Source organism: Sciurus carolinensis, chromosome 4 (genome assembly GCF_902686445.1).
Source record: "Sciurus carolinensis chromosome 4, mSciCar1.2, whole genome shotgun sequence".
Taxonomy (NCBI): domain Eukaryota; kingdom Metazoa; phylum Chordata; class Mammalia; order Rodentia; family Sciuridae; genus Sciurus; species Sciurus carolinensis.
Window position 1 is genome coordinate 170,216,651 of NC_062216.1, and position 12,498 is coordinate 170,229,148.

Consider the following 12,498-nt stretch of genomic DNA (forward strand, 5'->3'; position numbering starts at 1 on the left):
GAACATCATGGTGGAAGGGCATGGTGGAGGAAAGCAGCTCAAGACATGGCAACAGGAAGCAAAGACATAGGTCTGCTCCCCAGGGACAAAATATAAACTCAGTGTCCTACTTCCTCCAGCCACACCCTTCCTGTCTACTGTTACCACCCAGTTAATCCACTGATTAGGTGAAGGTGAAGGCTCATGACCTAATCATTGCACCTGTGAACATTCTTGCATTGTTTCACACGAGCTTTTGGGGAACACCTCATATCTAAACCATAATACCTTCTTTCCCAGAGTCAAAAAAACATCTCTGATAGCCCAGTGCTTTGTACTTACTGCACAAGGAGAGTAAAAATTAACATTGAGAATAGGAGTATGTTCACCAAGAAAAAGGAAATCAATTTGGTGATAAAGAGGGAGAAGAAAAACAGAAGCATTTTTCAATAAGAAGTGACATGAGTCTGGCACCTAAATCCAGCAATGTTATAACCAGGTCTGAAAAAAGTCCACGTTACCAGTAACTTGTCTATTTTAGGAAGAACAAGTAAAATGAACCTGCTTTAAAAAAAAAAAAAAAAAAAGAGGCAGAAGAATAAGTGAATTGTCAAAAAAATAAGATCACTTGAATTCCTTTTTATGTCATTAAAATAGCAGCAGTAGCTAACATTTATTGAGTGCCTACTCTGGACTAGAAGATGTGCTAAGAACCGTATGTGTGTCATTTTGTGTAAACCCTAAACTGTGCTGTCTGCTCTTTTCCAGTCTCCTGAAGCAGAGTCCAGATGTGGAGCTCTCCTTCCCACAGCAACCACGGGACTGCAGTCTCTTTAGAGGTGTAAAGAGGGGAACATTGTTCCTTAGTTCATACCGGGTAATTTCTACTCCTCTTTTGACCTGCTGGTTAACTCTACGTTTGCTTTTTTGAAAACTGGAGAGAACTTAACACAGTGACTTTCAAAGTTCAAACATTTGTACTTTGAGATTTTCCATGTTGAAGAGGGATGGAAGAAAATGGGTGATGTTTCTCAGAGGCCAGAATGACCTTATTCTTAGAAGTCTCAGTCGGAGGAATTCTGCATCCTTTTCCAAAGTTTCTTTCCTCACTTAGGTGATTTTCGTGACTTCACGCTCAGTCAGTGACCCCATGCTGTCCTTTATGATGCCGTTTGATCTGATGAAGAACTGCACTGTTGAACAACCACTCTTTAACGCAAACTACATTCAAGGGACTGTTCGTGCAGCTCCAGATGGTAAATGTTTCACCTCAGTTAGTTTTTTCCTCGAAAGATTCTAAAGGTTCAGACACGGTTCATGTTGGACTTCAGATGAAAGCTGCCCTGCTCCTTTGAATGTTGCTTCCTCAGTGTCTGTGGCCATCCTTCTGCTGCCAGCGTGTCAGTCTCAGTAACACTGCCATTTCTTCCCACAGGTGGCTGGGAAGGACAGGCTACTTTTAAATTTGTCTTCAGAAAAGGAGGTGCCATCGAATTTGCCGAGTTGCTGATACAAGCTGCCTCTGCTGGTGAGCTCTGCTGCTAAAGCTAGTAGGCAGTGTGGAGTTTTGAGGAATTGAAATAGGACTATTAGCCAAAATTTGCTGGTCTCTGTGGTCAGGCAGTTGGTGGTTGCACGCATATTCAGCAGGCACCCTACCTACTGTGTGCCAAGTCCCATACCATGTGTTGGGAACACAAAGATTTTTCTATCCCTCCCTGTCCTGAAGGATCTTTCTGACTCCTGAGTGAGTAATTTGTCCTTTAGATGCTGGTTTCATGGACCTACTGAGCAGTCTCTTCCTCAGGAGTCCCAGGTGCCTTAGCTCTTCTACCTCTGTCATGACTTTTGATCTTCTCTGCTCTCTGACCTTGTCTTTGCTTCTCTCAGCTTTAGTCTGTCTTCCGTGAGGGGCGAATATAAGTACTTACTACCCTACAGCACTGATTTAATGATGTACTAGAAAACCCTTTCACTTTGACTACAAATAATCCTTTTATGATGTATTTTTATTCAATTTAGCCTCACTTCATGTCCCTCACTCTCTTAACCTTTTTTTTTTTTTTTGTACCAGGGATTAAACCCAGGGGACTTAACTACTGAGCCATATCTCCAGCCCTCTTTATTTGGTTATTTATTTTTAAATTTTGAGGTAGGTCTTGCTAAGTTGCTGAGACTGACTTTGAACTTGCAATCCTCCTGCTTCAGCCTTCCAGCTCTCTGGGATTACGGGCATGTACCGCTGCCATGCCCAGCTTCTCTCAATTTCTATACTCCAATCAGACTATACTTCTTTGTATCTTATTCTCTTATCTCTGAACCTTCATGCTCTTTGTTTTGTCTAGAATGCTCTTTCCCTTCCTCCCTTGCCTTCTACCTACAACTTCAATTTAGCTGAGGCAAACACAGCCTATTAGAGATAGACAAATATTTTATGGCATGAACATACAGTATTGGGGACATAAAGAAGGGTTGTATGAAGTTTCTCTCAGAAGACTAAATAGATCATGATGCTATAAACCATGGTCAAAAATATGTCAGTCTGAGTTAGAGAGAAAATGAGTTTAATTTTAGAACCTGATAACATTGGTTAACACTTATTAAATGTCTAGCATATACTGTGTGGTCTTCCCAGCCCCTTTATATGTATCAGTTTATTTAACCCTCACACAAATTTTATGATGTAGGTACTATCATTATCTGCACTTTATAGCTGGGGAAACTGAGTGACTGATGCTTATATAATTTCTTAAGATTATATAGTTAACAAAAGCTCAATTATTCTCTCTCTCTCTCTCTCTCTCTCTCTCTCTCTCTCTACTTTAAAACTTTTTATTATTAAAAAATAGATTTAGGGTTTGGAGATATAGTTCATAGGTAAATCACTTGCCTCACAAGAAAGAGGTCCTGAATTCAATCACTAGCACCAAAATAAAAATAAAATAAATAAAACAGATCTATAGAAAAGTTGCAAGAATATTACAATGACTCCCTTCCTCTCGATTTACCCATTATTAACATTTTCTCATATTTGCCTTATAATATTCTTTTTTTTTTCTTTTTGTTTTGCTGAACTATTTGTTTTTGCTGAACTATTAAGTGTGGTCTCCTTAGAACAGGGGTATACTTTTATCTAAGCTCAGTGTGTTTATGAAATTCAGAAAATTTATCATTGATATATTATTTAATACATAGTTTATATCCAAATTCAAATGATTATCTCATTACTATTCCTAATTCTAATAGAACTCCCCTTCTATAATCAAATCAATCCCCGTCTAGAATCAAATCCTGGGTCACACATTGAATTTAGTTGCCCTACTTCTTTTGTCTAGTTTAATCTGGAATGTAGTTCTCTTTGTCTTTTATGACACTGATATTTTTAAAAGAACATAGTTGGGCTGGGGATGTAGCTCAGTGATAGAGTGCTTGCCTAGCATATGTGAGGCCCTGAGCTCAATACTAGAACCAAAGTTTTAAAAAGGAGCTTATTGTTTTGTACAGTGTCTTTCAGTTTGGGTTTGTGTCTTCCCTCAAGATTATATTTAGCCCATGCATTTTGGCAAGGATACTACATAAGTGACATGATGTCCTTTTGACCTCATACTTTTAAGCCCTACACTGTGTTGAGTGTGAAGTACATGGGGATGCTAGAGGCCACTGGACATGTAGGTTGGGGCTCCAAAAATGAGCTATATCTACAGACTCATTTGAAAATCTTCTCACACAGGTCTTTTTTGGAGCCATGTCTGTAGTAGGCTCTCTCAGAGAACTAAAGATGGATTCCAAGAGTCCTCAAAATTTAAGGAATGGGAAGGGGAAGGAAGAGAATGGAAAATGAGGGAATGCATGATATGCCAAAAAAATATAAATAAATAAAAGATTGAAAAAGGACTGAGTGAAGGGGTGGAGGAGAATCAAGTGAGTTTACTATCCCAAAGACAGGGGAGGAGAAATTTTCAGGAAATATGGGCTGATCAGCTGCTTCAGAGATGTTTGGTAAAATGAAGACTGACAAGTGTGTATCGCATGTGGAAATAGATTTCAGTGAAATGCTGAAGAAGGAAGGTGGTGGAAGAGCCACATTATAGAAGAGGAATAAGAACAGTTTTTACAGTTACCTGTAATGATGTAGGATAAAGAGAGAGAGGCTGAAGAGTTCACAAGCTGTCTGTCCATGGCCACAGTCTCCTGGGATCCTGGCAGATGGAGGAAGTACACTGTGGGGAGATTCAGGGTCAGGGGACACTTGGAAGTCCAGTGCTTCTTTGCTGCAGATGTTCGGGGAACTCAGGAAAATTGTATACTGGGTCTCAATATTACTCTTAGCTTGGACCTCAGAGTACTGAGAATGATGTGCTAGGAACAGTTAGGAACCTCACTCCTGTTTGTGTTCCCATTAAGATCTGCTTCTTGAACTGCAAAGCTAGGTGCAGGGTCTCAGCAGTTGCATAGCCACTTAGGAAGAATTTAGGCAACTTCTATGAACTTGGTCCAGTGTCTGGAACTGATCTGGGTCTGATTAAGTTATGGCTTCGATATTGGAAACTGCCGTGCCCATCCCTCCATCCCAAGTTTGGGCTTGTGAGATAAACTTCTTTGAGACCCTTGGAGTTAACTACTAATCATGCTTTGTGATCTAATTCTGTGACCAGGAAGGATGCCCTTCCCCTCTGCAGAGTTGATGTGTCAGGGCTCATTCTCTTTTTTCTTTTCTTTTCTTTTCTTTTTTTTTTTTTTTTTGGTACTGGAGTTTGAATTCAAGGGTGCTTCACCACTAAGCCACATCCCCAGCCATTTTAACTTTTATAAATTTTGAGAGAGGGTCTTGCTAAGTTACTGAGGCTGGCTTTGAACTTGCTTTCTACTTACTTCAGCCTCCCAAGCTGCTGGGATTACAGGTGTGTACCATCATGCCCAATATGTCAGGACTGTTTGATTCATGTTTTTCACATATATTTAAGTGAGTACCTATTTTTTCAAAACCTAGATGAGACAATTGGGAACGTAACAGTTAACAGGACACACATAGTTCCAACCTTTATCAAAATTACAGTCTGATGAGAGTCATAAAAATAGGCAAACATGTAAGTGAATAAAATACTTAATTGTAGGAAGTACTATAAAAGATACATTAAGATATTGAAAAGGAGGGTAAATAGATAAAGAGGTTAATTTTACAGTAAATTGGTTAGGATAACTGCTGCTAGCTGCTGAAACAGATAAACCCCAAGTTAACAATGCTAAAACTGGATATTATTGCTTATGAAAAGGCTAATCAGCAGAGACAAAAGGGCACTGTTCCATATGTTCATTTGGAAACCTAGTTTAATAGGATCTCTGCCTTCTTTAACACTTGATTTCCATGGTCTCTTGGGGGCAGCCAGCAGAGAAGGGAAGAAGTTAAGATTTTACCTGGGAAGTTTTTATGGGCCATGCCTGGAACTTGTGTACATTACTTCTGGTTATATGCCTTAGGCTAGAATTCAATGTGGGAAACTGGTAATGGAGCCCAAAGATATATCCATATTATAATCCTTCAGTACCTATGAACCTTATTTGTAAAAAGGATGTTTGTGGATGTAGTTAGTTTAAAAATCATGAAATGATAAGATTACCCTGGATTATTTTAGCAGCCCATAAATGCTGTCACAAGTGTTCTAAGACGGGTATCTAGAGAGACAGAAGAAGTACTTTCCTCTCTACCACACTTCTGGTACAGTGGTCTTTAATGGATGTGTCTGGTCATCTTGAAAAATCTTCACTTAGAAGTTTTTTTCTGAATATCTATTATGATAGGTACTATGTGAGGCCCTGAATAATCACAGGAAAATGAGACACCATGTCTCAAGAAGCATGGAGTTCAGGACAGTGTCATATACATATACAGTATCATATACATTTTTTATCTTACATCCCAGGAGTCTCATTGGACATATATTAAAGTGTATTTAATACTGTGTTAATTATTCAATTGTTAGCTGCTATGTATCTGACTTACAAAAATTAGAGTTCCTATTTTACCATATTTGTCTTCTCAGCTGCCCGGGGAACTCCACTTCAAGTTATGACTTATTGGATCAGCACTCCAGGAATTTATGTTATTTCTGGAGAGGGAAACATGTGCACTCCACAGACACCCTGTCAAGGTAAGATATGGTGGAAAGGTTATTCCTACGAGATGGAAAGGTGTCCACAGATCTCTTCAGTGCAACCTTGCTCCAACTCTACTGCAGGAGAAGCAGTGGAGGTTTGGGGCTTGGGAAAATAGTTGAATCTGTGACTGTTCCTAGACTGAAACCCAGTGGCAAGTCAGTTAATGACTGGGCTTGCATTTCAGACTTAATTTTATATTAGAGCATTATAATTATATATATTATTTGGGTTCATTTTGAAAAAAAATCATATGTGCAAGGAATTTGACTTTAATCTCCATTTTCCCCATCTATTTCTTCCCTCTTCCTTCCCCTTATTCTCCTTTCTCCACTCTACTGATTTTCCTTCCATTCCTTTATTTATTTATTTTTGATTGGTACTTCTAACATATATATATGTATATATATATGAGGTTGAGGCATGAGGAGGTTGAGGCATGAGGATCGAGAGTTTAAAGCCAGCCTCAGCAATTTAGTAAGGCCCTAAGCAACTCAGCGAGACCTGTCTCTAAATATATATATATATATATGACTGTGGATGTGACTCATTGGTTAAGCAACCCTGGGTTCAATCCCCAGTACCAAAAACAAAACAAAACAAAACAAAATGATGGAATTACATTTGTTACGTTTATATATGTATATAAAGGCTTTGTTAAGTTCATTCCATATTTCTTCCTGTTTCACTTCCTTCCTCCTCCTCATTCTCCTCCTTCTACTCCACTGATCTCCCTCTACTTCTTTCCACCACCACCTTTCCACCCTTATTTTGCTTTAGCTTCTACATATAAGAGAAAACATTTGACCCTTGATTTTCTGAGTCTGGCTTATTTCACTTAGCATGATTTTCTCCATTTCTATCCATTTACCAACAAATGCCATGATCTCATTCTTCTTTATGACTAAAACTTCATTGTGTGTATATGTCACATTTTCTTGATCCATTCATCTATTGACAGGCATCTGAGATGATTCCATAATTTGGCTATTGTGAATTGTGCTGCTAAAAGCATTGCAGTGGCTATATCACGATAGTATGCTGATTTTAGTTATTTCAGATAAACACTGAAGGGAGGGCTAGTTGGGTTGTAGAGTGGTTCCATCCATAGTTTTTTAAAAAATGTATTTATTTAAAAAATTTTGATGATGGACCTTTATTTACTTCTTTATTTGTATGTGGTGCTAAGGATCGAACCCAGTGCTTCACACATGCTAGGCAAGCGCTCTACCACTGAACCACAACCCCAGCCCCATCCAGTGTTTTGAGGAACCTCCACACTGCTTTCCATAGTGGTTGTACTAATTTTACTGTCCTTCCAGCAATGTATGAGCATACCTTTTCCCCATTCTCGCCAGCGTTTATTATTGTTTGTATTCTTGAGCATTGCCATTCTTGACTGGAGTAAAGTGAAATCTTAGTGTAATTTTGATTTTCATTTCCCTGATTGGTAGAGATGTGTCTTCATATATTTTCCCGTGTTTTTTCATATATTGCTAGAGATTTTTTTTCATGTGATTTTTTCATATTTGTGGCCATTTGTGTTTCTTCTTTTGAGAAGTTTCTGTTTGGTTCTTTTGCCCAAAAGAACCATTGGGCAATTATTGATTGGGTTATTTGGTTTTTTTGGTGTTAAGTTTTTTGAGTTCTTTATATATTCTGGATATTAAACCCCTATCAGAGGAGTAGCTAGCCATGATTTTCTCCCATCCTGTAGGCTCTCTCTTCATGCTCTTAATTGGTTCCTTTGTTTGCAGAAGCTTTTTAGTTTGATGGTATCCCACTTAATGATTCTTAGTTTTATTTCATGAGCTTCAGGGGATCTTGTTAAAGAAGTTGATGCTATATATGATGAGGTGTTGACCCTATTTTCTTCTAGCAGTTGCAAGGTATCTGGTCTAATTCCTAAGTCTTTGATCCATTTTGATTTGAGTTTTGTGCAGGGTGAGAGATGGGGTCTGTTTCATTTTTCTACATATTGTTGTCCAGTTTTCCAGGAACCATTTATTAAAAAGGCTATCTTTTCTCCAAAATATATTTTTGGCACTGTTGTCAAGTATAAGATGGCTGTAGGTATGTGGTTATGTCTCTGTGTCTTCTGTTCTGTTGGTATTCATATCTATTTTGATGCCAATACCATGCTGTTTTTGTTACTACAGCTCTGTAGTATAATTTCAGATCAGGTATTGTGATGCTTCCTGCTTTGCTTTTCTTGTGTAGTATTGCTTTGACTATTTTGGGTCTATAATTCTTCCTAATTAATTTAGGAATATTTTTTTCTTTATTCCAGAGGTCCAAGGATGGTTTAATATATGGAAATCAATAAATGTAATTCATCACATTAATAGAATTAAGGACAGAGATCACTTAGTCATCTCTGTAGCTGCAGAGAAGGTCTTTGACAAAATTCAGCCCCCATTCATGATTAAAAAGAAACGGAAGAAACTAGAGATAAAAGGAATCTACCTCAACATTAAAGGCTATATATGACAAACCCAAAGCCAGCTCATAGTAAATGGAGAAAAATGGAAAGCATTTTGTTTAAAATCTGGGACAAGACAGTGATGTCCATTCGCACCACTCCTATTTAATATAGTGCTAGAAACTCTAGCCAGAGCAATTAGGCAAGAGAAGGAAATAATTGGGAGAAATCAAATTATCACTATTTTCAGATGTTATGATCTTATAACTAGAACATTCAAACAACTCCATCAAAAGACTGCTAGAGCTAATAAACAAACTTGGCACAGTGGCAGGTTACAAAATCAATATACAAAAATCAATAGCTTTCCTATACACCAATAATAAATCTGCTAAGAAAAAAAAAACAGGAAAACAATTTCATTCACGATAACTTAAAAAAAAATATCTAGGAGTAAACATAACCAAGGAGGTGAAAGACCTCTACAATCAAAACTATGGAATATCAAAGAAAGAAGTTGAAGAGGACCTCAGAAGATGGGAAGAGCTCCCATGTTCTTGAACAGTCAGAATTAATATTGTCAAAATGACTATCAAAAGCAGTATACACATTCAGCACAATCCCTATCAAATAACCAAAGGCATTCTTCACAGAACTAGAAAAAATAGTCTTAAAATTCATTTAGAAAAATAAAAGACCCAGAATAGCTGTATTAGGGTTCTCTAGAGGAAGAGAATCAACAGGAAGTATAATTATAAAAAGGAATTTTTTAGATTGACTTACATGACTAGGAGCTGGATGGTCCACAATGCCGTCTGCAGACTGGAGAGCTGGAGGATCCAGTAGCTGTGCAGTCCAAGAGGCTGAAGCTTTAGAACAAGAGGGATCAATGGTGTTACTCCAGTCCAAGAACGAAGGCTTCTGGAAATTCCCTGGAAAATCACCAGCAGAGTTGACTTTGGAAGAGCAAAGGAGTGAGAGTCTGATATCCTCAGATGATTGCAGCAGCAATCAAGAACCCTTTCAGGAAGAATTGAGCTTGCATCTAGTGCTCCTTCCTTGTTCTTCCAACTTCGTTCCATCCAAGCCATGGGAACCATGCTGCCCACACTTAGGGAGGGTCTCCACTTCAGTTTGCTATCCCACATGTCAATCATTCCTAGACACACTCTCATTGACATACCCAGAAGCCTCTTAATCTTTGGCATCTCTTAATCCAATCAAATTGACAATTCAAATTAACCATTACAATAGCCAAATCCATTTTTAAGCCAAAAAAAAACAATGCTTGTGGCATCACAATACCTGACTTCAAATTATACCACAGAGCTATAGTAACAAAAACTGCATGGTACTGACATAAAAACAGACACATAGACCGATGGTACAGAAAAGAAGACAGAAAAACCACACAGATACAGTCATTTGATCCTTGACAAAGGTACCAAAAACATACAGCCTTTTGCGACTGGGGTCGTGGCTCAGTGGCAGAGCACTCACCTAGCATGTGTAAAGCACTGGGTTCAAGTCTCAGCCCCACATATAAATAAATGAATAAAATAAAGGTCTATCAACAACCAAAAAAAAATTCAACACAAAACAAAACAAAACAAAAAACATACAGCCTTTTGCGACTGGGGTCATGGCTCAGTGGCAGAGTGCTCGCCTAGCATGTGTGAAGCACTGGGTTTGAGTCTCAGCACCACATATAAATAAATGAATAAAATAAAGGTCTATCAACAACCAAAAAAAATTCAAAACAAAACAAAACAAAAAACATACAGCCTTTTAAACAAATGGTGCTGGGACAACTGGTTATCCACATATAGAAGAATGAAACTAGACCTTTATCTCTCGTCCTGCACAAAAATCAACTCAAAATGGATCAAAGGCCTTGGAATTAAACCAGAAACTGTGCATCTTTTAGAAGAAAATATAGGGTCAATACTCCAGCATTTAGGCATGTGCAGTGACTTTCTCAATAGAACACCTAAAGCTCAGGAAATAATGCCTAGAGTTAATAAATGGGATGGCATCAAATTAAAAAGCTCCTGCACAGCAAAGGAAACAATTAGGAATGTAAAGAGAGAATTCACAGAATGGGAGAAAATCTTTGCTATCTACTCCTCTGACAGAGGATTAATATCTAAAATATATAAAGAGATCAAATACCAGAGAATTGAAGAACCCAATTAATAAATAGGGAAATGAATTAAACAGACACTTCTTAAAAGAAGAAATACAAATGGCCAACAAATACATGAAAAAATATTCAACATTGTTAGCAATTAGGGAAATGAGAATTAAAACTACACTGAGATTTTATCTCACACCAGTCAGAATGGAAATTATCAATGATACAGAGAATAATAAATGCTGGAAAGGATGTGAAAAAAAAAAAGGAACACTTTTACACTGATGGTGGAACTGTAAATTAGTACAACTGCTATGAAAATCAGTATGGTGGCTCCTCAAAATACTAGACATGGAGCCACCATATGACCCAGCTATACCACTCCATGGAATGTAATAACAAATCCTGTCAATATGTACAACTATAATGCACCAAAAAAAAATGGGGAGGGTTTTTTTTTTTTTAATAATTCTATAAGAATGTCATTGGTATTTTGATGGGGATTGCATTGAATATGTGTATTGTTTTGGGTAGTATGGTCATTTTGACAGTATTAATTTTGCCTATCCAAGAACATGGAAGGTCTTTCCACCTTCTGAGGTTCTCTTCAGTTTCTTTCTTCACTGTTCTATGATTTTCATTGTATATCTGTTTTACCCCCTAGATTAGATTAATTCCCAAGGGTTTTTTTGGGGGGGGGACGGGGAGATTATTGTAAATGGAATTGTTTTCCTGATTTCTTCCTTAGCTGAATCACTGTTGGAGTATAAGAAAGCTATTGATTTATGAGGGTTGATCTTTATCCTACCTTTTGCTTAACTCATTTTATTTATCAGCTCTAGAAGTCTTCTGGTGGAGTTTTTTTGGGTCTTGATATAGAATCATGTCATTGGCAGAGATGGTTTGACTTCTTCTTTTCTAATTTGTATCTGTTTGATTTCCTTTTCTTGCCTGATCACCCTGACTAATATTTCAAGGACTATATTGAATAAAATTGGTGAGAGTAGACATCTTTGTCTTGTTCCTGATTTTAGAGGAAACACTTTTAATTTTTCTCCATTCAGAATGCTGTTGGCTTTGGGTTTGTCAAAAATAGCCTTTACATTGTTGAAGTAAGTTCCTTAGTTTCTTAGTTTCTCTAGTGTTCTTAACGTGGATGGGTGATGGATTTCATCAAAGGCCTTTCTGCATCAATTGAGATGATTATATGATTCTTAATTGTATTTAAGTGATGAGTTACATTTATTGATTTGTGTTTGTTGAACCAACCTTGCATCCTGGGATGAAGTCCACTTGATCATGGTGTATTATCATCTTAATATATTTTTGACTGCAGTTTTCTAATATTTTATTAAGGATTTTTATATCTATGTCCATCAGGGATATTAGTCTGTAGTTTTCTTTTTTTATTTTTTAGTTTTCAGTGGACATTTATTTATTATATTTGGCACTGAGAATCAAACCCAGTGCCTCACACATGCTAGGCAAGCCAAGCATTTACCATTGAGCTGCAACCCCAGCCCTTGGTCTGTAGTTTTCTTTCCTCAACGTGTCTTTGTCTGGTTTTGGTATCCACATTATAGAATGTCTTTGGGAGTGTTCCCTCCCTTTCAATATCATGGAATAATTTGAGAAACACTGGTGTTATTTCTTCTGTAAAGGTCTGTTAGAACTCAGCTGAGATTCCATCTGGTCCTAGACTTTTCCTTTTTGAAAGACTTTTTTTTTTTTTTTTTTGGGGGGGTGCTGGGGATTGAACCCAGGGCCTTGTGCTTGCAAGGCAAGCACTCTACCGACTGAGCTATCTCCC

At 37.7% G+C, this 12,498-nt stretch overlaps 1 protein-coding gene across 1 annotated transcript in view; it reads left to right on the plus strand.

Moving 5' to 3' along the window:
* The window catches only part of Wbp2nl (WBP2 N-terminal like), a 50,282-nt gene that overhangs the window by 32,357 nt on the left and 5,427 nt on the right, over positions 1 to 12,498 (plus strand). Inside the window, exons 2-5 of the mRNA XM_047549821.1 lie at positions 748 to 856; positions 1,094 to 1,235; positions 1,415 to 1,507; positions 6,021 to 6,128. Of these exons, the coding sequence (XP_047405777.1) occupies positions 748 to 856; positions 1,094 to 1,235; positions 1,415 to 1,507; positions 6,021 to 6,128 (452 nt within the window). The remainder of the gene's footprint in view (positions 1 to 747; positions 857 to 1,093; positions 1,236 to 1,414; positions 1,508 to 6,020; positions 6,129 to 12,498) is intronic.